Below are 26576 nucleotides of genomic sequence, written 5' to 3'. Positions count from 1 at the left end.
TTCCCAGTGATGCACAGAAGTCTTCTTTCTTGATTCTGTGCAATTTTAATACATGGATTTCATTTTGCAGTGTTATAGTTGCCAAAATGTTTCCTGGATTTTGCTGATTTTTTTTTTGACTGTTGTGGTTTGAATACATTTCTAATAGCTTTAACATCCGTTGCATATTTTCAAGTACATACAGTGAGCAAATACATAATAAAGGTATCTGTTATAGAAGACTAGCTGAAGAATGCTCAAAAACGAGTGAAACTTTCAGGGGACTAATTATTAGCTCCACTGAAGAATGGCGTATTGCACCACCTGGCATGGATTAAAGCTCTTTTCCATTGGTATTGGTGCAGTAAAAAGATGTAAACAACTGATTTTAATTAAGGAGGGGAAATAGCAGCAGCTTGTATAGATGGATTGCAGGAAAAGCATCCAATTTCATTCACCTTGTTCACCTAATCTTTAAAACAAAGTGTATGTACCTTGCAGGATACAGCAGTTTTCAAACTAATTAGTCACAATAGACCACCACCGTGGGTGATTTGAGTCATAGGGCCTCGAACATGTTGCATTTGGGGAAAATGTATAACTTGATTCATAAAAATACATTTTCTGGGAGACGGTCCTTAAGCATTCAAACTACATGCATACAAGGGTAAGAACCCACATTCACAATAAACATTCCAAACAAGTGATTGTGTGGCTTACTGTGAATTTGTACTGGCATCATTCTGTATGCCTTCATAACATGGTTATCCACTGCTATGGTGTACCTAGGAATTCTGTGTTGTATATATCTTTGAAGAGATCCATTCATGTTATTGCCAGGGTGTCAATGTTTGTGGAGTTAATCAAAAGTTACTTCTACATGATAGCTATCTGAGCAAATGTCTATGGAGCTTTATTGGACGCAACTTAGGTGAAAGCCTGTTTCTCTTTTACTGTATTCTTGAATATTTGGGCCTTGAGATATAATAGGATAACCCAGAGCCACTTGATAATGAGGTAAGGACCATATTAAATCCCTGCTCCTAAAAAAAATATGCACACGCTTAACATTACGTCTGTGTATAGTTCTACTAACTCAGTAGAATTACTCAAATGATTAAAGATAAGTAGTTGCATAAGCCTTTGCAGGATCAGGGCTTAAATATATATGTCTTGAAGGCTATTTGTTACGACCAAGGCTCATTTCTACATAAGGCTTAGAGGATGGTAGTCTGTAAGGCCTTCGAGCAGGGGTGGGCAAACTACAGTTCGTGGGCCAGATCTGGCTTGCCAGCTGTTTTAAGCTGGCCTTCGAGCTCCCACTGGGGAGTGGGGTCTGGGGCCACTCCGTGCAACTCCTGGAAGCCATGGCATGGCCCTGCTCCAGTGCTCCAGCTGGGGTGCAGGGTTGGGATCTGCTCCACACAGCTCCTGGAAGCAGCAGCTTGGCCCCCCCCTCTGGTTCCTATGCGCTCCCGTGGCCCTGTCCGGCACTCCAATGAGAGCTGCAGGGGCAGTGCCTGCAGACAGGGCAGCGTGCAGAGCAGCCTGGCCACGCTTCCACGTTGGAGCTGGAGAAGGGATATGTTGCTGCTTCTGGGAGCTGCTTGAAGTAAGTGCTGCCCGAGCCTCTCCCTGCGTTCCAACTGCCTGCCCCAACCCTGATCCCAGCCTGGAGCACCCTCCTAGACCCCAAACTCCTCATCCTCAGACCCACCCCGGAGCCCTCAACCCCTTCCCTGCACCCCACTCCCCCCAGCCCAGAGCCCCCTCCTGCACCCTGAACTCCTCATTTCTGACCCCACCCCGGAGCCCACACCTCCAATTATAGCCCTCATCCCCTCCTACACCCCAACCCCAATTTTTGAGCATTCATGGCCCACTATACAATTTCTACTTCCAGATGTGGCCCTCGGGCCAAAAAGTTTTTCCACCTCTGCCTTAGAGGATGGTGATCTCAGACCAAGTGAAATCCCTAAAATTACATTGGAATAATGGACCCTATTGGATTCTTGCAGACTGTTGGAAGCCTTGAACTTGAATATTTCACATTCTCAAATTGTTATGAACACAAATATATCTGGGGAGACAAGAGAAACTTCATCACTTTTCAGTAGTGCCAGCTATACGATAGCATCTTGGAAAGGGGAGGCATCGGAAATATATTCCAGAGCTATGGAAATCAGCTTTCTGCTAAGAAAACAATGGTTCTATATCAATAAACAGGAAAGAATAGGACATCCATCTTGAGTTAGGAAGTCTTTCAACTCAATTGATATCCCCTAAGAATAGCAGGCAGACTTCAAATGTGTAGAAGAAATTCCTCTTGGTGAGTCACTTGTCTTAGGAAGGAATGTCACTGGTGTCAAATAAGAGCCGCCAAAACAGAAATTCTTTGACAATCAAAACAGAAGTTCTTTACCATTTGATTTCTTGACCTGTCAAGTATAGAGTCACTTTCTTATTTTCATGGAATTTAATTTGAAAAAAGATAAGACAGCACTAATTTAAAATAGCCAGCATGTTTGAGCAGTTTGACAACTAAATGAGAAACTTTTTCAGCCAACAGCAATTAAATTGGAAGACCAAGTGAGCGGAACCCAGAGTATGTTCTGGACAGCTTGAGTTAAATGAAAGATTAGCACTGTCTGCTCAGTATAATGGAGGTTTATTTAATAGATTGACCTGGCAAGTCTTTTGTCATTGTAGAACTTCTCCAAGCTTTCTGGGTCAGGAGACTGACAGTAATCCCTGAAGGAAGGGAAAGTGGGTGTTGAAATTTTTATTGAAGGTTTCCTATGTCAAAATTGTTCTTCTGTATGGTGAAACAAGTTTCTTTGTAATTCTGTTTTGGTTGTGAATTTAAGCTGGAAGAGCAGCCTTTCAAAGGGTTTAGTTTATTGATTGTCAAGAGAAGCCTTGCTATTTAAATTTTAAAGATACTCTGCAGATCTGCTATATCCGCTGCTCCATGAGCAAGCAAATCCTCCCCAAACCACTTTTCCTGTACAAATCAGAGTGCCCAGGAGATGAATAGGGTTCGTTTATATTAGTTTTCAGTTTAATCTCTCTTCCTGCCAGATCTTTTATCTTCCACCAGGAGAGGAAAAGGAATAAATAAAGTATTCTACAGATGCAGTATATAAACAGAGCAGAGCCCCAAGGTGCTGAGGAGATTAATAGGCCCCGTTGTTGAATCAAACTGTTCACTAGATCGAACTGTTTGGGTTAAGCACTCTCAAGTGGTGTTTACACTAGCAGTAAACAAATGAAACTGAATTGTTCCAGGAAATGGACCAGTGCGGATTAGCTCATTTAAGGGCATTCAGCATTCTTGTTTGTGCGTGCTTTTCCATTTTCTTGATTAAGTGGCTTCAGGGAGCTTACTAAAGTCAGCTGTACCTTAACGCCTGCTTCCCATTAATTTTCATTGTGCACTTGGGTGTAGTGAGGTGAACAGTTGTTTGGCCACGGTCATAGGAGAAGTTCTATGAAAAGCAAAGTAAAGAGTGCAAAGAGAAAACTTAGCTTATGTTTTTCATAGTAAATATGAGTAAGCATATTCTCATAATGTAGATTGCTGTCAAGCTCTTGTAGTCAAGATCACTGTTAGCAAGCCTTTACCAAACAAACACCACCTGCTGTGAAATCTACTGTTCTGCAAGTATCTATCCAGGATTCCTACTACTTGCTGTGTCAGGAATCACATTAAGATGACTTTGCTGTCAGAAAGCTATTACTATAATAAATATATTTTGAATAATTAAAAAATGCAGCCTTTGTAGCCCAACTGGCATCAAGCCTGAGAGGGTTTTAACTTGTTAAAGAACCAGCCAGCAAAGCACTGAATTAGTGATTTGTATGTTGGTGACATTTAACACATTTGTGACATCTCATCTTCATTTGCAGGCAGTGTATGGCTTCATCTAGGTGATCTGTTAGGGACTGCAGTGCAGTTCTGAACCATATGCACAGATATGTTGCCAAAATCTCTGGTTAGTTCCTCAGTTGTTTTCAGAAATGTTTGTAATTTTAAGCGTGGAATGTGAAAACAGCTGGTATTATTAAAAACTGAACAAGTCTTTAAATTAGCTGACAAGAACCAAATGTCACCTCTTCTTGACTTTCCCAGTCATGACTTGGGGGAGAATATATGACACCATGCTATGTAATAGAATGCTAAACAGTATATATGTTCAGCCACTAGGTGGCACTGTAACACATTATTTAAGCTACCCTCAGCCATATCTGGCAGAGTGTTAAAGGAACTTTTAGTGAACAGCTGGTATGTCCCTCTCTGAGAAGAAAGCTCTGTGGCCTCTTCATATCTAATACAGAAGCATGACCTGCTAGTAGCAGCCCTGCAACTTACCATGTACAGGAAATACATGATGTGGTGTCAGAAGTAAACTAGTGCTAGAGGAAAACAGAAACAGAAGGAACAAAAGCAACAGAGGTTGCAGACTGGGGAAAAAAGCAACAAAGGATCTCATCAACATGCCACTCTTCAATGCCTCAGAGTTTCAGCTTTGACAAACTTTCACAATGGACAGACGAGAAGCAGAATTTTGCATGATTATCAGTTGCTACAAAACTCTATAAGGAAAATGAAGAATTTATGCTATTGGGAAGCAGGAAGAGCATATCTTTAAATCCTTTGCCTTTACTGAAGACCATCACAAAGATGATTATGAAGCATTCTGGCTATATTTGATGCATATTTTGTCTCAGAAACAAGTGGTTTATGAAGGAGCATGTTTTCATCAAGAGATTTCAAGGACCAGGGGAAAATGTTGAATATTTTTAGGTGCTCTGCATGCATTGGCTGAAAACTGATTTTGGAACTGCAAAACATGAAAATATCAGAGACAGGCTTGTTAGTGGGTTAAAAGATAAAAATTTGTCACAGCAGGTGCTATTTAAAATAGACTTAACTGTACACACAGCTATTCAAATAGCAAAGCTGTCTGAGCTGCTGAGACAGCAAAACCAAGAGCAACTTATCAAACTTGAAAAATAATAAACTATCTTGGATGCTGTTAACAGATGCAGCAGGATTGCTACAAGTCATTACCATAAGAATCCTGAGGCAAGGGAAAAGAACCCCCAGGTTATGAGGGACATATTCTAGTCAAACGCCAAAGCCTTTCATCCAAAATGCATAAAATGTGGAAAGTCATATCCCATGAGATGAGGCATGTCCAGCTAAAGGTGCAAGGTGTAATAAATGTGCAAAATATGGATATTTAGCAGCTGTTTGCCACACTAAAACAATCAAGGAGCTTCATATTACAAACAATGAAGAGCCATTATTTCTGTGGATCTATCATGTGTGATGACTAATGCTAAGATTTTTGTCATAGATATTTTTAGTAAAAGTCATGGACAGGTCACAGGCAATAAAGAAGAATTCATGGAAGCCAGTGACCTGTCCATGACTTTTACTAAATATATCCATGACAAAATGGGGAGTTCAGCTGTGGGGTCCCCAAATGGCCCTACAGTGGCTAGACAGCTGCGGGGACCTGCTCCAAGCTCCAGGGCCCCCCCTACCAGCTGTGGTGGGCTCGGAGTTTGAGGGGGGCGGGGTTTGGACCCTGTACCTCCCAGCTGTTGCAGGCTGAAGACAGAGGTCTGGAAGTCAGATTTTGTGACTTCCGCCACCTCTGAAAAAATCGTAGCTTTAGTGATGACAGAGAGCCTGTTCAGAGAGTGAAACTTAATATTCATGGAAAGACTTTAAAATTGACTCAAGAGCAGATGTCAGAGTTATCTCTGAAGGGACTTACAATAACCTTCAACCCCACCCCACCCTCACCCCTGGAGCTGAAGTTACCTGACAGTTCTGACTTGTCCTGGAGGTATTTTGAACTGCATGGTCAGTTCACCACAGAAACAATATCTTTACATTCAGAGTGCATTTAATCAAAGACTAGAGTTACCATATTTCAGATTCCCAAAAAGAGGACATTGCCGGAAGGGAGGGATGGCATAGGGGGTACAGTTGGGGGTGCTAGAGGGAGAACCTGTGGTGGGGGTCCTCACAGGTGTTGCTTCCTATCATGGTGTGAGGGCAGGTGGTGCAAGCAGTGACAGTTGTCAGTCAGCACCTCCCTGTGGGACCTCCTCCCCAGGGCTGGGAGTTGGGACCTGGGTGGGTGAGATTCAGCTGTGGCTTTTGGGAGAATCGACCAATCAGCTCCAAGTGGAGGGGAGCGACCAGTTAGGAAGTGGACCAATCAGGGCTCTTTCTGAGCAGCCGCTTGTCTGCTCTGCAAAAACCCGAGACATTTCCTGATATTTGAAAAGTCACCTGAACAGAGAGAGGCTCAAGAAGAGGCTGCGTCCAGGAAAACTCAGACATATGGTAACCCTGTCAAAGACCAACAACCTTCTTAGCCATGATGGGCCTAGTGCAAAAGGTGGAAGAACTCGACAGAGGAGTTTGAAGATATTGGACTTTTGAAAGGAGATCCAGTACAAATAAACTTGAGAGACAATGCTGAACGATGTAGTGTAGAAACACCTCTACCAGACAGACTTTGGAAGAGACTAGCTCCAGATTTATGCTAATTCAGAAGACATCATTACCTCATCGTACTGGTCTGTTTTCCAAATGCATAGAAATAATTAACTTGAAAGACAAAGCATGATGCAGTGTTATTAAGCTCAAGTGCACTTTTGCTCACTTTGGTATTCCAGAACAACTAGTGACACAGTGGACTACAATTCAGCGCAGCAGAATTTAAGTCATTCCAAACTAAATATGATTGATCATATTACTAACAGCCCACATTACTCACAAGTGAATGGAGAGACTGAGAGAGTGGTAAAAACAGTCAAGAAAATCCTACTGCTGGAAGAGCCATTTCTTGTTCCGAGTTACAGATAACAGCAAGAGCAGCTACTGGTTCTAGTTCTACACCACTTCTGCTGGGAAGACCACTCAGCACTGCTGTTCCAACTTGTGAGAGTCTTTTCCAAATGGCCAGACATGAAGAGAGTTGCAAATTGGATAAAAAGGAGGAAAAAAAAAAGATTATGAACACTTTTACAACAGTGTCAACTCAGAACTGCCACGTCTAGAATCTGGTGACTGAGTTCATGTCAAATTGGAAAGAAAAACTTCAACTATCATAAAGAAAAAGAATTTGGTGTTCAGAACATATGTGATGGAAGCCAACAGTGGAGAGTTCAACAGAAACTGTCAACATCTACAGTTTGTTCAGAACTGAACAATTAGAAAATTCTACAGATGGCAGACATAGAACAAGATGATGATGAGTCAAAGATTCCAAACTGAACATAGCCAATGGTTGCAGCAAATGGACAGCCAGATAACTAAATTGCTATGCATTCAGATCATGTAATTAGAAAACCAGTATGATTCAGTGACACCTAACAGATTAATGTCTTCTGATCTTCAAATCATGATCGTGTAAATTTTATAAATGGCAGGAATGTAGAATTTAAGGGGGAGATATAATGGAATGCTAATCTGTATTGTACTAATCTATCACTAGGTGGCACAGTGTATACCATACTTTATTTAAACTAATCTCAGCCACATCTATTCACTATAAAGAAGGAGCTCTATGGCCACTTCATATCTGGTACAGAAGTGTGACCTGCTAGTAGCAGCCCTGCAACCTACTGTGTACAAGAAATATGACATGCTAAAGTGAAAAGATGACAGAATATTTAATTTCCAACATATTTCATTTTTCACCTCTCTGAAACTTGGGAATGTAATTCAGATAGCAGAGAAGCTCAGTGTGTGAAGTATGTGAACTGACAGTGGAGGTTTTACACTACTGCTGAAGCAGTTTATTCCAAGGAGACAACCTAAGAAATTATTAGACTGAATATAAGACAATACATCTGTAGAAAACATCCAGGCATGTAGAAGCCTTCCCAGATCTTGCAGCAAAGAGCTAATTTGGCTGGCAGAGTCACTCTTCCACACCTGCTAGAAAGCTGGGTAGAAAAATGTTGCAGACTAGCTGCGAATTTCATTACCGCCCTTCAGTCAGAGACAGTCATAGGTGTGGTGTGTAATGGACTGCTAAACAGATGGGTCGCGAAATACACAGCCTATCTGTCTTTATTATGCTCATTTCCTTTTATTAAAATGTTAATGAATACAGTTTTTAGTTATTACAGTGACAAGTGTAGCATCCCTTTCCAGTAGACAGATGTGCAATCTACCTAATCATGGGGGTAGATAGGAAGGTTTATTTTGTTCTTCTGAGGAAAGAAGTTAAAGGGAGCATATTGCAGTCATAGATATTCACTTTAAGGGCTTCTAACAAGCACCTCAATATTATTAACGTTTGTGTGTTCCTCCACCAGACTCTCCCTGGAAAGTGCATCTATCAAATGTTAACCCTAAGATGACCAGTATCACTGTGAGTGGATTAACTCCAGCCCGTACCTACCAATTTAGGATGTGCGCTGTTAACCAGGTGGGCAAGGGCCAGTATAGCACTGAGACCAGCAGGTAAAGTAAAAGTAGATCCCTATGTAAAATGCACAGCATGTGAAGTAATCCCTAATCTGTCAGTTGTTCAGAATTGTTAAAATGAAGTTACCTTTTGTACCACAGCTTGGGGATGTGGGAAGTCAGCAGACAGCCCTGGTTACATGAAGTGCCTAAGAACTTTGTGCAGTATTTAGCCATACTGGCAGTTAGCACCAGCACCACATTCTGCATGCATTGGGGACAGAGGTGCATCCATCTTTGCAGAGTAACAATCAAACAGGATCATAAAAGGAGATGAAGTGAATGCATGTAGGGCCAACATATTTTTTCCTGCTGTTTAAGACTCAGTGAATAACTCTGGACTGGGCAGAGCACTCACCCAGTCACAGCATGTCACTTCTATAATTGCTTCAGTTGTAGCATAAAAGAATGGCTTCATCAAATTTAGTTTCAGATGCATCCCCCTATCTTTATAAACCAAAGCTTGCTATGAGCATGAATTGTAGAACAGCTGAGGTTTAAATGGCTTTTTCAAAATGTAGATGTTTGATATGAAAAATATTGAAAGAGTCAAAGGAGTCACAGATTCTGATCTGAGCTCTAACTCATTCAGGCTTGTAATGTTTTCATGCAGTTGTAGCAGCATGGGGGATTCAGACAGAATGAGGTTACCTCAGCTGTCCTCCTTGTTGCTTGCTTAACTGATTTTCTATTATGTTGATTTGTTACAACTATTTCATGCAAAGTCATCTATAGTTTGATCAGCATTAAGCTTCTTTCTAATTTTTGGACTTAAGTAAATAAAGCTGGTTCACGTTTAGTGGACACAAAATAAAATGCTAGAGCTTTCTTTTTCTCCCAACGCTCACATCCCATCACATTCTTTTGTGCTTAGATTGATGTTACCTGAAGAACCTCCCAGCGCTCCTCCTAAAAACATAGTAGCAAGTGGACGTACCAATCAGTCTATCATGGTTCAGTGGCAGCCTCCTCCTGAAAGTGAACATAATGGGGTTCTCCATGGGTACATCCTAAGGTAAGTAACTTATGCTCTGGCCTAGAGGGATCTTAATATAAAGTCTGGCGTTAAATATCATAGTGTGTTAGAGGTTGACATCCTAGCGGTGTGATACAAATAAAAAAGAAAGAATGTTTAAAAGACAATATCTAATTCTGTTCTAATTTATCATTCGATATTATTTGCACAGTGCCATGTGTGCATAGTGCTTTGCAGACAAATAAGACTCCCTACCACAAGGAGCTCATAATTTGTAAGACATGTCACACAAGTGGAACAGTGGCATTCTGGGTTCTGGAGGAACAAGGATACTGCCAATAGAGTAGAGAGGATGTGACAGATCAGGTGAGCCATGGCCAGATCAAGGTTTGGAGTTGAAAATAAATTAAGTAAATAGTCTTTCTGCAGCCCAGCTATACTAAATCAATGTAAAGGAACTTCAAATGGGTAACTGAAAACCACTTATTTAATCCAAACTTTCCACTTCTCTATGGAGGGGGTCTGGCTCCTAAAACAGGGTATGATCAGATTGAGAGACTGTCCAGACCACATTCATTTTCTAGTCTCTTTGGGAGTCAGTAACCAGTCCAACTGGACTCAGTGATTGTATGGTTCCTAGGTGGCTCCCTAATTGTCCCTGCAGTGAGAGCAGGCAGCTGTGGCATTCCCTCTGCTCAGGAAGGCCTTGTCTACACTCAGTTTTTTTTCTGGGAAATCTAAGATTGTACAACCACTGGTATAGTACCAAGCAAGGTTGGAGCCCCAGTTTAGACGGAATACAGATGTCTGGTGGGATTTTTACTAGTCCTCTAAATCTGCTAAAGGATATGGTGGTAAAAGTGCTAGTGCCCTTTTTGCACTAGTGTTACCACTTAGCTACCATTGATGGAGCTGCTTTGGTGGTATTGCTGAGGGTGGAAATTTTCTGCCAAGTCTAGTGCAGACACAGCTGAAGAATGTTAACCATTTCCCTGTCACCCAAGCAGTGAGGTCTGTATGCCCAATCAGAGGATACAACAAGGTGGTTTATATAACTCTTGACTATATTCCTGCACCCCAGCCTTCTTACCTGGCAGATTTTCAAATGTCAATTCCTAAAAAAATATTTTTTAAAGTGAAAAGATGTGTACACAACACCATACCGTATTTGGTGAGCTCTCTCTATAGTATGCTTTCTCCACCACTCTTTTTTTATTGTCATCTTTTTGTGTGTTATATCCATTTTATAGACCATCTGCTCCTCTGGGCAGGGATTTGTCTGCAGCAACTATGGTATCATGCACATCTATGGGTTCGTCTATAAATAACAAATGGTAACTGTAGGCAACACTGTTTGCACGCCATCAATCTTGGCCAGTTTACTACATTTCTTGGTGAAAGCCTGTGAATCAAAATTGCAGTATGCCAAAGACTAAAGCTGAAGCTTTGAGTTCAGATGGATTGCTGGGGAAAGCTGCAGGCCCGTAGTCTCTACTGGGCATAGATCTAATGGGGAGCTGGTTGCAGCTCCCTGATTCAGGGCTCTGGTTGTAGTGGAACAGGAGGTGTCCTGCTCTTCGCTTACACTACTTAGGTCCCTAATGGCAGCATAGTGTCCTGTTTGGTAGAACTCAGCTCTGCCATGCCCCTTTCTGCCCCTACTATGTCCCTTCGTCCCCATTTACTTGAAGGTTGGTGAGGGAGGTTATTTTAGAAGATTTCCCCCTACAGAGGAAGATGTCTTCACATGTCTGGTTGGTAAGCAACCTTGGTGGATCAGAGAATCTGTTACCATTTTCTCTGGTGCTGATATACTGTTGAATTAGTGGGATCAAAAGGCATTCTAGTGGAACAGCTAGTCCATTCCTTTGCTTTGTCACAGGGTTGGTTTTGTTATTCCTAAACCAGCCCTAATAGATTGGTAGTTAGTCTGCCCTTAAATACCTCTGGAGATAGCAATTCTGCAGCCTCCCTACCCTTCCCAGCCTGTTCTACTGTCTGACTGTTTCATATAACATGTTGACTAATTTTTAGGTTAAACATTTCCTTCTGCAGCTCGTGCAAAATTAGCATAATTGATCCCTGTCCTCTCTTTAATGTCCCTTTTCATAACAGTAGAGAGTTATCCAGTCCATTGTCATCAGTCTGTACGAGTTTGTTGAAAACATTCTTTAGAGACATTTAAATTATTGTGTCTAGGCTCCTGAGTAGGGAAACAAACCATTCAACAGGAATTTAAAATTGTAACAAAACTTTCCCATGTACTATTCCCAGGTTGTTCTTGGGATTCAAAATGTGAGGGTTACAGGAAGGTATCTGCTGTTGAAGGAATTTTCTGTGCTAGTTTCAGCTGAGTTAGACTACAGTAGCTCTGTATTAAAGATGCCTTTTGAAATTAAGGCTGTGAAAGACCCACTATAACATCAGGTCCATTTCTCTGTCTTTGCAGCATAGAATTCCACCATAGAGGATGTATTGGACTTAAACTGACAGAATGCCTGATCTTAAAAGTGAAAGTGCACTGCACAAAGCCTGTGCAATATACATCAAAGTATATATATGGTGAGAAAAATCAGTAGGACATAACATTTCTGAACTGGCCTTTTTCCTCTGCTCTTTTTCTCACCAGCAGAGTGTTGTTTTTATAGGTGTGTCATGCTAAGAGCACGGTAAATTAGACCACGGGAGCGCTCTACACTTTGACTGCCACCTGTGAGAGAAAACAGAGTGCTGAGCAAAGAATTGACATTGCCAAGATTCATACAACCTTCCTATCATCCCATAAGTGAAGGAAGGGGAGGTCTTGCATTGAATGGAGGCAGAGTGAGCCACCTAATAATCCCAGGGGGAGATCCTGACATTGCTTTGCTATATTTGCCTTGTGATTTTCTGTTAACGTTTCATGGAGCTATGCTGCTGTAGTCTCAATACAAAACATGACCAAGTCAGGAAGCCACACTGCTCTCCCAACTCTTTGGGGTTGTCTGTATCACTGCTATTGGGTGATCAAGAGCTGCACTGAGATCTCTTTAGGAACAACAAAATCTCTGAGAATTAGGCCTTGTCTAAACACAGGGATTGCGCTGATTAAACTTATATTGGTTTAAAATCACACCGTAAATGAACCAATGAAACTTTCTCATGTAGATAAGCCTTTAGTTATTGCTAAGCAGGGGCTGACTTAAAACAGCATAAAAATAGTATGATGAATAAAAATCCAAACCTTCCCATAGTTGCCTTTTCACAGAATAGCAGTGCTTCATTTGCAAGTCATAATGCTGTTTGGTCTACTTATTTCTGATATGTTGATAAGCATATTGTACATATCTACTACACAGCTTGTTCCTAAAGGGAAAAAAGCAAACAGTCTCACTCAAATTTCCAAGGGTTGTTTGAGAGGAAATGATAATTATAGAAAAGTGGATTCTCAGAATGCAAAAGGACCACACCAAAAAAAGGCTCTAAAATATGCATCCAAATCAATTCTATTTTCCATAACTCCTCCTACAGGGAAATGTATTCAGTTGCTCCACCTCTTTGGCAGAGGTTCATCACTATATAGATAGAGATATATTACTAATCCTCATTTGGCAAACTGTTTCATCTCCGTATTACCATTCTTCTGATTCCCACTCTCTAGCAAGGTCTTCAGTCCCTAGGGGCAACCCCTGTTTCAGGCCTTGTTATAATCATTCTGTGAAAGTGGATTCCTGTTGCAGGCTTGAGCTGACAGTCCCTTCGACCAGAAGACCTGAACGCTACTGAGATCTTGCTTTTCAGGTTGAGGCTGAGGAAGAAAACATTTCTCAAACTGATTTACATCAGCACCCTGATAAAAATCCTGTCCGTGATATTTTTTATAGTAAATCACAGCTTTTACTAGACAAGCCAGGTTTAAAAAGCTATAATTTTTCTATAGACATAACAGGATAAAATGCCAGTTTTGTTTAGCCCTGAGCGTGTAATTTCAGTGAAATCAGATTATAAATACTATAGCAGTCAAGCAGGGTATGATCTTATCAGGGGTTAGTCTGTTGTTTTGAGGATGTTCTATTAGCCTTTGTATAATTCTGCAGGAAAAGTTTGAATATTGCATCTTCAGAGAGGAAGCGGTTTTGCTAGTCAGTGCATTTGCTATAATTGATGCCTTTTAACTGACTGCACTGAATTTTCCTTTTCTGTATGCAGGTATCACCTGGCAGGCCTCCCTGGGGAGTATCACTATAAGAACATCACCAGCGCAGAGATTAATTACTGTTTGGTGAAAGACCTGATCATCTGGACTCAGTATGAAATCCAGGTGGCATCTTATAATGGAGCCGGGCTGGGAGCATTCAGCAGAGCAGTGACAGAGTACACTTTACAGGGAGGTGAGCTCCACTCTGCAGTCTAAACTGCAAATCCTTTGCAATCACTAATTTTTAGACAGAGTGAACAAATAGTGCAAGTGTTTGTCATATGTTTCCCTTTGTGAAGGGAAACATACTCTAGGGACAGAGGATTCTACAGGAGAGGTTCAAGTGAGATAGAGGCATTTACCAAGAGGAAAAGGGAACAATAAGTCTTATTCTCATTTATACTAAAGCTCCTTTACACCTCTCTGGCAATATACAGGTGCCCTGAAGTGGGTGGAAATTACATCTATAAACAAAAAGAGTTTGTAATTACTTTTACACCTCCTGAAAGGTGTGTTTACACTACTGGATCAGTCTGAAGAATCCTTAGCATAATCGAGAGTCAGGCCCTTAAGATTTGCATTAATTTCCATGATTACAGGACTAAATTTTGAGCAATAGACAGTCTCATGATCTCTGCTTTAGTAGGTCATAAAAATAATTAAACTATTTGAAAAACTTACACGTTTACAGTGCATGTTAGGTAGTATATGTAATGGTTTGCTAATTGTTGATAGGTGTACATTATGATGTGAATACATGTATTGTGAGTGGTAGAGAGATTTTTAAACTAGACTACCCAAGTGCAGCACTAGTCTATCAAGACACTTAAAGAGCAAGAAAACAGTCCAAGTTATATCTCAGAGAATCTAAAGTCTTGCAATATAGAAATAAGTAGTCAACCTCCAGCCCTTTAAAAACTTTGTATCGGAGCTGGACATGCATTTCTTAAAGTCTTCTGCTATTAGATAGGAGTAATATTATATATCCCAGTTCTCTACCGATAATTGGTTTCTAAATGGAAAATCTAAAATCACTTTCATACATTAGTTTCCATTCTCGTTTAGTTGTACAATTCAAGCTATCACAGCACCTTGACCTTCCCTCTGCTAAGACCCAGGTTTCTGACTTCTGACTCTTTGTTTAACCCTGCAATTGACTCTAATGTTCCTTGATATGATAGCTGCTGTTATCTTTTGTTAGTTTGCTGTCTGTTGTCATTCAGTGTGACTGGTAGAAGTATTTATAATGCAGGACAATCTACAATGCCCTATTCATCTTTATGTAATAGTTACTTAGAACAGATGAAAAAGCTAGGTCTTCCCTTTTTAAGTAATTCACAATAGCAATAAATAGCTCCATAATGGATGTTGCCATCCCCTAATTTTTTTGCAGATATCCTCAGGCTTTCAACCCACTTTAAAAACAGTTTGAATCCTTTTCACATTTGGAGTTGAACAGATGGGAGCTGCACAGCCCCAGTGTATCCTGAAGCAGAGTTAATATCAGGTCTCCATACGTTAAGAAATATATCATGTCCTGTGCCACTCTTCCTGCAATGGGAGAATGTACAGACACCTGTTTGTGACCATTTCTCACTGCTGACTGTGCCTCCTAAACCAAACCAGCAGGAGATTAGGAACGTAAATCAGACCATGGGTGGAAACTATGTCTTTTACGGGGCCGGCTCCAGGCACCAGAATTCCAAGCCGGTGCTTGGGGCAGCATTCTGCAAGGGGCGGCAGACCCTACGTTTTCGCCGCCCCAGGCAGCGAGCCGAATTGCTGCCACGGGCAGTGGGGGCAGTCCGTGTGCCCTTAGGGGGCAGGCGCGTTTCCGCGGCAGTGGCAATTCTGTGGCAGCTTCTGTGTTTAGCTGTTCAGGGCGGCTTCAGCTAAACATAGAAGCTGCCGCCGAATTGACATCACTGTGAAAAAGCGCCTGCCACCCTAAGAGCACACAGACTGCCCCCGCGGCAATTCGGTGTGCTGCTTGGGGCAGCAAAAACTGTAGAGCCGACCCTGGTCTTGTAATACTTAATATAGTTTAAAGATGAGCCTAAGAAACCTACATCTATGCACCTTGCCCACCTCTCCACACACACACTAGTGATTTGGGTTGCACTGGCAAGAACCTGCCTGTCTGTGGATAGAAAAAAAATACCTGAAATACCTGGCATTAGTTGAATGTGCCATGCAAATGAATGCTGAGAGCAGATCAACACATTAATATTGAATTCCCCTCCATCTCATTGGCCACATGAGCTGCGGCCTTACCCCTGAATGCGTATGATTGGACTTTTGTTAGTCTTTTTGGCATTTGGTAGTGGCAGCCCAAGAACCCATAGTTGACTATCAGCTGCTCAGAGCTCTTTTAAAATAACTTGTGGCCTGTGTCTAAGAGAACGTAACTTGCAAGATGCCTGAAGACCTGAACTCTCACAGAAACTGAGTTATAATGTCAATGAGGTCCTTTGAGAGATATTGGCAAAGCATGCAACACCCTGAGGCTTTGACTGTTTCAAAACCCCAAAAGTCTTTTCAGTGGGATATTCAGTATAACCCTTTGATGCTGTATATATATGCCTTTCTTCATCAGGGTTTCTCCAGCTGTTCCTTACTACTTTGATGTTATCTTTGACAGGGATATGTGCCAACTTTCTGCACAGAGTAGCTGTTGCTCATTTGAACAGAGTCCTTCAGGACTTTTCATCACTGTGTGAAAAGTTGAGGCTTCCAAGTATCTCTGCACAGAAGAGTTATTTCATATACAGAAAGTCTTTTGGAGGGTGATGCAAGTAGTCTCCCTTGCTGTGTTTGGTCCAGGAGAGAGACAATTTTTCTTCCCTTCACTGTGGGGTCTAGCACTTCAGTCTCATCAATTGTATTGACTTCTGAGGTGCTGTGCCTTTGAACAGCTCCTCCCAAAGTTAAATGCCAGTCCATGGATTTACATTAGCCTTCAAGTAGCTTACATAGTAGATAGACATCACATTCCTCGCCCACTTTCATAGTCCTCAAGGGTCACCTTTGTGATGTGTCTGAGAGACTGTGGCTACATAGTCTCTCAGACTATTTAGGCCAGAGGAGAACAATACCTGAGTCTCCAGCGCTCAAAAGCTACTTCCAGAACCCAAGGAGAAAGTTATAATTTCAATATTCATCTGTCTGATTTTGTGAGGAAACAGTCTGTAACATTGATCCCATTTCATACCATTTTACTCAAGCTATTTCTCCAACAAGTGTGGCAATGAGAAAGAATTAGAATTATTGTTGTTTTAAATACTTGGGAAGTGCTCAAATGCTATGGTCATAGTCGTAAGGGGGCAAAATAGGTTCCTAGGTGGCCTATTGTACTTACAATCTGTAATATGGAAAATGCTCTCCAGTTACAATAGGGCAAAACTCAAAACTATAAACACTCAAAACCTTCAGACATTATGGACACGAGCCATACTACCAGGCAAATTGTCTCAAGATGTTCTTTTCAGAGGAGATCAGTGAAATTAGTAAAGACAGAGGGCCAATGATAATGCCAACAGGTTGAAGAACCATGCTTGCCCAGTACAACCCAGAACTACCAAACCCTGCTCTATTTTATTTTCTGCAAGAACTGAAGTACCTAAGGAACCAGGAGAAAAGGCCTCCATCCCAGAAAAAAAATGCCTTTATGACTCTCTCAAAATAAATTTGGGTACTTTACATTGCTTCAGGAAACCAATAGGTCTATTCTAAGCGAGCCAACTGGAATCAAAGAGAGGTCATTCATACTGGTCCTGAAACCTGAGGTTTAAGTTGTTCTCAGAGAAATTCTTTTTGACTGGAAAGTGTAGCGCAAAAGGAAATGCATCTCTTAGAGTCATAGCATTTAGGCCAGAGGAGACCACCAGATCATCTCGTCTAACTTCCTGTGTATTGCAGGTGGTCAACACCACCCAGCACCTACACACTAAGCCCAACAACCGAAATTAGACGGATGTATTCCATCAACACACCCTTCTCCCATGAGAGGGAAAAAGGAGAGAATGAAACCCACTGGATAGTTCAGCAGCCCTCTTAGTATTCATGTTGTATGTGACAATTCAACCATCTTTCCTCCAACTGATAGCAGGAAAGTTCTGAGGGCCAGTCTTGTAGCCCAAAGTTCCAAGACATAGATACATAGTCTGATCTTTCTTTTTTGCTTTAGAAGCAGTGCAGTTTAGACACATCCTCTATTGGGTGTACCTGTGCCTATCATAAAGGTTAGGAACAGTTAAGTGAATGGTGCTTCTTGAACTCATGAGAGGTTGGAACCACTAGATTAGTGAATCCTTGATAGACATGATAGGGAGAGGCAGAAGAGCGAGATAAGTATTCTGATGATGTTTCCTCCTTAGCAATATGAAGGGAGTCACAAAGAAAATCTTGTTCCCTTTTCATTGAAAATTTGCCAGCAGGGCTGCCTTCTGTGTGTAGAAAATAGTCCCGAGGAAGAAATGTAGCTGCTATCCTTGAATCAAGAGTATTATCTCCAAGTGTTGGGTTCTTTGTTAGTTAAAAAACAGATTTCTCCCTGTTATTCCTTTAGTCCAAGTGGCTGAAACAAAGAGCAAGAGACTTGCAGAGGGGAATCTGCTTAGAGCAACCAGTTGTCTACGGTCAGATTGTGAACTGCTGCTTTAAGATTTATCAAGATGGGAGGGAACAAGGAGCTCACTTCCCCTTCGTGCCCCTACACAGAAGAGGCACAGAATTAAAGCCCTGGATCTCAGGCCAGGTGCTTAGAGAGAAAATGCTTCATTCCCTAAGGGGGTGTATCAGCAGCTGTACAATAAGAATTGCACCTTTGAGGCAAAATGATTTCCAGAGCTCCCACTGGGGCTCCACAGTTTAGCACCTGAAACCACTGCATTAAAAGAACAACCAAATTCTCAGATAGAGAAAAATCTGTGAGCCTGCCTTATTGAGATGTGAAAGTTGGCATCCTGAAAGTCAGGAGCTTGGGATATTTCTGCATGCCTTTGTTGAAGATTTATATTTAAAACTGGTAGTCTGTCTGTCTTAATCGGTGTGAGATTTAAATCCCTATTCACACATAGCTAGAGATATGGACATGCGTTCATCCTTAATTCCTTCTTATTCCCATAATCTTGTTGGCCAACCCCATTTAATGGTTTTTGTCTACAGTGCCTCCATGACCTTTTCTGCTAAGAGTAGTTTTAGAACGTTTTACAATTCAAGCAGCTGAGTTCTAATACGTTTTTAGCCAGACTAACTTTATCTGGAGGAATATAAAGGTTGGTTCTGTCATATCAACTTTATGCTCTGAAATTCAGGAACATTTCAAAGGTGTCACACAAAGTTGGAGCTGTACTCCAGTGTGAGATCTTCAGAATAATCACAAACATGACCAAAATTAGATTTAAAAAAATCCAACATGCAATTACATAAGGATTTCTTTGTAAATACTTGTTGAAAGGAATAGTTTTGTGTTCCTTGATAATAAGAAATATATAACATGAGACACAGTTCTGCCTAGCTCAATATTGTGTATAATTAGAGGTACCTTTGTTACTAATTTCGGCTCTTGCTACTTACTGATGATTTAATTTGGAGCATTGTTTGAGAGGTCAGCTATGATGTAAATGTAGCACAGCCCAAGTTCATGTTTTAATACACGCTTGTTCAGATAACCATGGAGGTCAACTTTAACTTCAGCTCATAAAGAGAGAATTTAGCATTATGCTTTGAAGTAAATTCAGGATTATATTGCCACATTTTAACTGATAAAAATTGATTGTATTATGCTTATGCAATTAAAATTAAGCTTATGCCCATTAGCCAGCCTGGTTTTCTCCATTTTTAAAATGAATTAATTAAGATGTAGATGCTGATTTTCTATAAAGAATTCCAAAGATAAATTATACCATAAATCATGATTTCCAGCATACCAAAGATTTTATTTTTTTCTGTTTACGTTTTTTTTTCCTCCATCATTTTTCTTCTTGTAATAGGTATTTTTGGACAAGAATGATTTATTCTAGTTTCAGAACATTCATAAAAAGAAATGAAAAAAAATTGGTTATCCACATTTCTAAAACTTTTGTAAACACTCCTAAGTGTTTGCTTGGGTTTCTTAGAAGTTTACTAAAGTGAGAATTATAAATGAAACCCTGTATTTGTAGGGGCCAGGCTCCTTTTCTGTTAGTAAATTCTCAGTGCTGTAGCAAATGATAATTCCCACAAAGCAGATTTCCTAATTCCTGAAAGGCCCTCTGAACTCAGGATGAAATCCTGGCATCACTGAAATCAATGGCACCCAGATTTCACCATTAAAGAAAAAGATGATGTCTAACAAAATCCAAAATAGGAATAAGCTCGCAATGTGGAGGATACAGAAAATGTTTTACAACTTTTGTTGTTAGGAATGGCTTGATAGTTAAATATCATGTATCCTGCATAACAATATTCGGTCACTTTTACATATATTCGTTGTACTCTATGAACAATAAACTATTCCTAGTGGTATTCTCTGATTTATATGAATGAGTGTTAGAATTTCATTTTTCTGTAGGCAACCAAAAACATTCAGATTTTACACATACATATATAAACAGTGTGTGCGTACACACATACATATAGACCAATATAATGCCAATAAGATTGAAGTGTCAAAATTAATTAAGGAGAAGAAGAAGGAAAAAGGGGAGAGGATGATGCTTGATTTACCTCTCATGTCAAAATACGATGCAGGAGGATATTATAATCCGTCAATCAGCTGTTCATAACTTTCTAACATCAAACTAAGGGTAAAAGATGTTTCAAACACTTTTCTCCTATAATAGGAAATCTCTGACAAATACATTATAAAAATAATAAAGAAATATATACAGGAAGGCAGGAATTTTAATTTTAAAAATAAGCTTTTCTAATGTAGGGTGACCAGATGTCCCTATTTTATAGGGACAATCCCAATATTTGGGCTCCTATTACCCACTACCCCCTGTCCTGATTTTTCACACTTGCTATCTGGTCAGCCTATTCTAATGTGAGCCATCAGATATGCAAAACACTACACAAGAAAGCTATGAATAGGACTACACACACATCACAGGACTCCAGTGACATGACAGGTTTCATCAGAGTTTTTGATAAGAAGAGGTTTGAGTGTAACAGGGCGGGACTCACCAGCACAGCACCTCCTGCTGGTCATCCTGGGAATTAGCTCTCAGTCCTTCCAGTCCACCTTCAGCTAGTGGTGTCATACCTGCCATCACTGCTGTCGCCACTCTTTGGACCCACATCGCTCCCCAGACCACAGCGTCGTCTTCTGGGCACAGCCCTCCAGCTGTACCCCACTCTGCTTTCTCCCCCCCTTCCAAGGGTGGGCCGACAGTCCTTAGTCCCACCACTTGCCTCAGTGGCCAACTGCACTCCAAGGTCCAGCTCCTCACTTCAGGGGCAAACTGCACTCTGGATACTGGCCACTTTCCTCATTGGCAAGTGGAGTGCAAGGGAAGGGGACCCAGGCCTGCTCGCTACTCTGGGTCCCAACCAGGGAATCTATAGCCAGCAGCCACCTACTGCCCTCCTCCAATCTCCTGCCTATTCTCCCTGGACCACTTCCCCTGTAGCCCTAGCACCCTCTCAGCCCTTGTAGCAAGGCCCCAGCCTGGCAGTGGTCAGCCAGCAGCTCACCCTCTGCTACCCCTGCCCAGCATAGCTCTATCTAGGGTGCTTCTTCAGGTAGCCAGTCCTCTTCCCTTACCTTCCAGAGAGAGACTCCCCTCTGCTCTGCTGAGCAGCCCTTTATATATGGCCCTTGCCTGTCCTGATTGGCTGCTCCAGCAAGCCTTCCCCCTTGAGGTGGGCTCAGTAAGCCCTTTCCTAATTACTGGCTTCTGCTCAGCCTCTCTGGTGCTGCTTTTAACCCCTTCTTCTCCCTGTGTGGGGCAGCCGACCCAGCATAATGAGGGATAATATTTCCTAAGCAATGTATTATACAGCTGTCATGCTATCAAAACATTCTCCTGAATCTCTAAATCAGAGGTGGGCAAACTGCAGCCCGTGAGACACATCCAGCCCATGGGATCCTCCTTCCCGGCCCCTGAGCTCCTGGCCTGAGAGGCTAGCCCCTGGCCACTCTCCTGCTGTCCCCCCTCCTCCGCAGCCTCAGCTCACTGCGCCGCTGGCGCAATGCTCTGGGCTGTGGGCTGCGCTCTCCTGCAGCAGCGCAGCTGCAGAGCCCGGCCTGACCCGGTGCTCTGTGCTGTGCAGTGGCAACGGGATGGCTGGCTCCAGCTGGGCAGTGCGGCTGTAGCACCACCAGCCACTGGTGTTCCAGGGGGGAAGGGAGTGGGGGGTTGGATAGAGGCCATGGAAGTTCAAGGGGTGGTCAGGGTGGTTGGGGGAGGAGCAGGAGGTTGAATGGGTGAAGGTGTCCCAGAGGGGCAGTCAGGAATGAGAGGAGAGGTTGGATGGGGTCGTAGGGGGGCAGTCAGAGGTGGAGGTTTCAGGGGCAGTCAGGAGACAGGGAGTGGAGGGGTGGATAGGGCAGGGGTCCCTGGGGGGGCGGATAAGGGGTGGGGGCTGGGCCGTGACCTCCTCCCCTATCCAGCCCTCTGTACAATTTCCTAAACCCAATGCGGCCCTCAGGCCAAAAAGTTTGCCCGCCCCTGCTCTAAACCGTAAGAACTTTATATTGGCAAATGATAACATTGTGAGCCTTATAATGCATACTGGGGATTCTAATATATGGTAGGAATAATGTTCTCTTTTCAGTGGTAATTTAGAGTACCTCTGCATACATTCTGACCCCTAACTTGCTGATTATGTATAATCCATGAGTAATGACATCAGAAGTCAGTTTACGGGTATAGAATTCTGGTGACATACAGTTACAGTGTAGATAGAAGAGTGAAAAAAGGTAGTAAACGTAACAGAAATTTCAGGTCATATAGTCATCAAGGAATTTCAGTGACATAAGACTAAACAGAAGAGTGATGCTTGAGTAGTTTTATAATATCATTCCTTAAATGCTTGGTTTATACCCTAATTTTCCTTTGTAGGGCCCATAGTTAGCTGATTGTGAGTTTCAGTAGTTTGGAGTGGGTCGGTTTCCGCTAATGTTTTTTATCTCCACCAAGCGTAGCGTCTGGTGAACAAATAATCGTTGTGCTTTTTCAAACCACCTGGTGGCTTGTCTTGACGTGTTTTTGAAAAGCAGGGAGCAACCACAACTCTCATTGGACTTAGTGGGAATTGGGGACATTTCTCAGACTCAGGTTATTAATTTTCAAGAGAAAATTCCCATTTGAACATAATGAAAACAGTACTTTTAAAGCATCAAAAATAGTGGTGGAGAATTCCTCCCTTTATGGAATATAAAAAAACATGGCCACCAATGGATAGGTCTCTGAAAACATCTATTATTTGTGACATATATTATTTTTGCTAACTTTCAATGGGTTTGGGCACATCTTGGTTAAGTATGCATGTATTGTGTGAATAAATACCATAATAGGATGGAAAAAGCAAATGAAAAAAAATTATTTTATTCCAGGGGATAATCTGTATTCCACAGGAGATTTCTTCATCATGTATTTTTCAGAACAGTAAATGATATACAGAGACAGTCACCGTATTATGATTCCTCAATTAGAATTCCTATATGTTCACATTATTTCTTTGCTTGTCTACTTAGAGAGCTTGTTTGATTTTAAAGGGCTTAGGGAATTTCTTGGTGAAGCCATTGATTGCCCTTACAGCCATGGATAATTGAAAGAGATGTATTCACCTATCATCATCTAAGCTTCTGTCTCGAGTCTCTAGGAGAAGCTCATCAGTGGAATAATAAGCCACAAGAACTATTTCATCCCCTCCCTTTACCCATTAAAGGAATCTTCACTAGAAAATGAGAAATAACCCAATTACTTTTCTCTTTAAGTCACTGCTGGGCACCACAATCATAAATCATACATCCCTTTTCTCAGCACTGTTGTTATTTTCTGTGAATCATGAATGGCAACTAAAGGTTTCTAAATTCATCTCTTCTCTCCTCCCCGTCATTCCACCCCGACCTCAATCTATTTTCCCTGCTAACTTTGAACAGTGCCTACAGCTCCACCACAGAATGTGCAAGCTGAAGCTGTGAACTCCACGACCATTCAGTTCCTATGGAATCCTCCACCACAGCAATTTATCAATGGTATCAATCAGGGATACAAGGTAAACCAACGTTTGGATCAAGGCAGTCTAACTTTCTTGGTATATAACTTTCCTTGGGCCAGATTGGAGAATTCCACATCTCTCCAGAGCCCTGCTGTATATCATCAGAGACAATGTCTTACATCAGAAGGAAGCTTACGTTAAACTAAGTAAGCTGTTGTCACTGCTAACATAACATCTGCTGACTACGTAAGCTCTCACTGAGGACAGGAACATTTGATCGGTTGCAAATCCCAATTCATTTGATGCTGGGGTAGAGATTTTCAAAGGCATAAATGGGAGTTAGATGCCCAATAACTTGGACAGTCAATGGGAATTGGGAGCATAAATGACCTTTGTGCCTTTGAAAGACAACCCCTATATTTCTATGTACTCTAAGGCAAAATTCCCACTGACTTCAGTGGGGACAGGATTTCACTTGAAAATTTTTTTTTTCAGTTTCCCATATTTTAGATTTTCTCTTTTGTTTCAATCAGAAGCATGTAACACACTTAATTCCAACTTTCTGGGCTGGAAAACCTACCTTATGAGAGGAGAGTCAAAGAGCTTGGCTTGTTGAGCTTAACCAAAAGAAGTCTGAGAGGAGATAGGATTGCTCTCTGCAGATATATCAGAAGGATAAATACCTGGGAGGGACAGGGATTATTTAAGTGCCAATGTGGACACAAGAAAATTGACCATTAACAATTTTAGGCTTGAAATTAGGCAAAGGTTTCTAACCATCAGAGGAGGGAAGCTGAGAAACAGTGTTCCAAGGAGAGCAGTGGGGCAAAAAACCTAACTGGCTTCAAGACTGAGCTTGATAAATTTATGGAAGGGATGGTATGATAGGACAACCTATGATGTCATGTGGTCCATCAGCGACTGCTAGTAGCAAAAATCCCCAACTGCCAGAGACAGGACACTAGATGGGGAGGGCTCTGAGTTATTACAGAGAATTCTTTCCCAGGTGTCTGCCTCGTGAGTCTTGCCTGCATGCTCAGCATCTGACTGATCACCATGTTTGGGGTCAGGAAGGAATTTTCCTTTAGGTCAGATTGGCAGAGATACTGGGTGGTTTTCACCTTCCTCTGCAGCATGGCTCGCTTACAGGTTTAAACTAGTGCAAATGGTGAATTCTCTGTAACTTGAAGTCTTTAAACCACAGTTTGAGGACTTCAGAAACTCAGCCAGAGGTTATGAGTCTATTGCAGGAGTTGGTGGGTAAGGTTCTATGGCCTGTAATCTACAGGAGGTCAGATTAGATGATCACGATGGTCCCTTCTGACTTTAAAGTCTATGAGTCTATCAATAGGTTACTTTAAGTGCTTAAATATGGATATAGTAACCTAACTTTTGGCCCCCATCTTGGAAAAACTGTGGCTATTTCCTTTTAAAATATGCCTTTTATTCTCTCTCAGGAGTTGATAGCAATGTACAAACCTATCCAGTGAACCCAGTAACAGGATTTTCTCAAGTTGCACAATGATAGAGTTTACAATTGTTTTCAGTGTATTGTTTTTTGTAATTGGACTAACAAGGTTTTGGCAATGAAGTGTATTGCGAATAGAAACAACTTTTAGTGAATGTTAATCTATATTTAAATTTTCTCTATTCCAGCTCCTGGCATGGCCAGTAGCTGCACCAGAGTCTGTGACTGTGGTCACCATTGCTCCTGATTTTCATGGAGTTCACAGTGGCTGCATTACCAACTTGAAGAAATTCACTGCTTATTACACATCAGTTCTATGTTTCACCACACCAGGGGATGGACCACAAAGCCCACCAGAGCTGCTGTGCACTCATGAAGATAGTGAGTATAGCGAAGTCCGGCCAGAAATCACCGGCAGTGCCTGAAAACAGTTCTGCTAAAGGTGTTAGCCAAAATTTTCAAATCTTGATTCCTAAGATTAGGCTGCCTAAATCCATATTTATTCACATAAAAGAAAGTGACCTGATTTTCAGAGGTGCTGAGCACCTGTAGCACCCACTGAAATCAATGGGAACTGCAGTTGCTTGGCACTTTAGAAAATCGGGCCACTAGAAATTAAAATATTTAAATACCCAAATATGGATTTAGGAGCCTAAATTTAGGCACCAGATGTGAGGTTTTTTTTGTCAGTAAGTACATTGAAAATGTAATTAATTTATTTGCATGCTGCAAATGTTTTATACAAATATTTTATCTTCATGTATTTGGAAGGTGAGTTCATTATTCTGATCCTGTCCACCAAACCAGGCTCAAATCTGTGCCAAGAGATGAAAATGTCTCTGGTAGTTCAGTGCAGAGATTATTTGCTGGGTCTCAAAACCCATACATCTGAGCCCAATTTGGTTTATGTGGAGGTGTCTATTCAAGAGAGGTTTAGGATTGATATGTCTGGAGGGGTGGGGGGGAATTGTTGCAGGTCAAGATTAAATTGCAGTGGCAAAGCTGTGTGAAGGAGGCTTGCACAATTGTCTGTATCACTAATCTTAGCTCTGGGCAGTGCTTTTAATCCTCTTCCCCTCACTGAGCACTGTACTGACAGCCCTAAATTTAAAAGTAAGTTAGAAAAAACTGCTTAATGTATCCAGGTTAGCTAGTGGTTTTAGAAATATTGTTTTGTCTTAATAACTATTGGTTAGTCATTGTTCCTGCAAAGAAGAGTCTGATCAAGAAGTAAGACTTCAAATGCTGGACCAGTTGTCCATGAGAGAGTGTTGAAAGAACATAAAAGAAACAAGCTATTTATCCAGAGATTTTCTCATTCATA

General features: G+C 41.5%; 1 protein-coding gene and 1 long non-coding RNA gene across 5 annotated transcripts in view; one reads left to right on the top strand and one right to left on the bottom strand.

Moving 5' to 3' along the window:
- Nucleotides 1-26576, top strand: part of SDK1 (sidekick cell adhesion molecule 1) — a 672152-nt gene that overhangs the window by 502216 nt on the left and 143360 nt on the right. For all 4 annotated transcript variants that reach the window (XM_050966275.1, XM_050966276.1, XM_050966274.1 and 1 more), the window contains 5 exons: nt 8332-8479; nt 9357-9497; nt 13647-13828; nt 23726-23841; nt 25441-25633. In XM_050966275.1, the coding sequence (XP_050822232.1) occupies nt 8332-8479; nt 9357-9497; nt 13647-13828; nt 23726-23841; nt 25441-25633 (780 nt within the window). The remainder of the gene's footprint in view (nt 1-8331; nt 8480-9356; nt 9498-13646; nt 13829-23725; nt 23842-25440; nt 25634-26576) is intronic.
- The window catches only part of LOC127057566 (uncharacterized), a 477062-nt gene that overhangs the window by 432550 nt on the left and 17936 nt on the right, over nt 1-26576 (bottom strand). The window lies entirely within an intron of this gene.

The sequence above is a fragment of the Gopherus flavomarginatus genome, chromosome 9 (genome assembly GCF_025201925.1).
Source record: "Gopherus flavomarginatus isolate rGopFla2 chromosome 9, rGopFla2.mat.asm, whole genome shotgun sequence".
NCBI classification, from domain to species: domain Eukaryota; kingdom Metazoa; phylum Chordata; order Testudines; family Testudinidae; genus Gopherus; species Gopherus flavomarginatus.
This window is presented reverse-complemented; position numbering and strand designations above follow the sequence as displayed.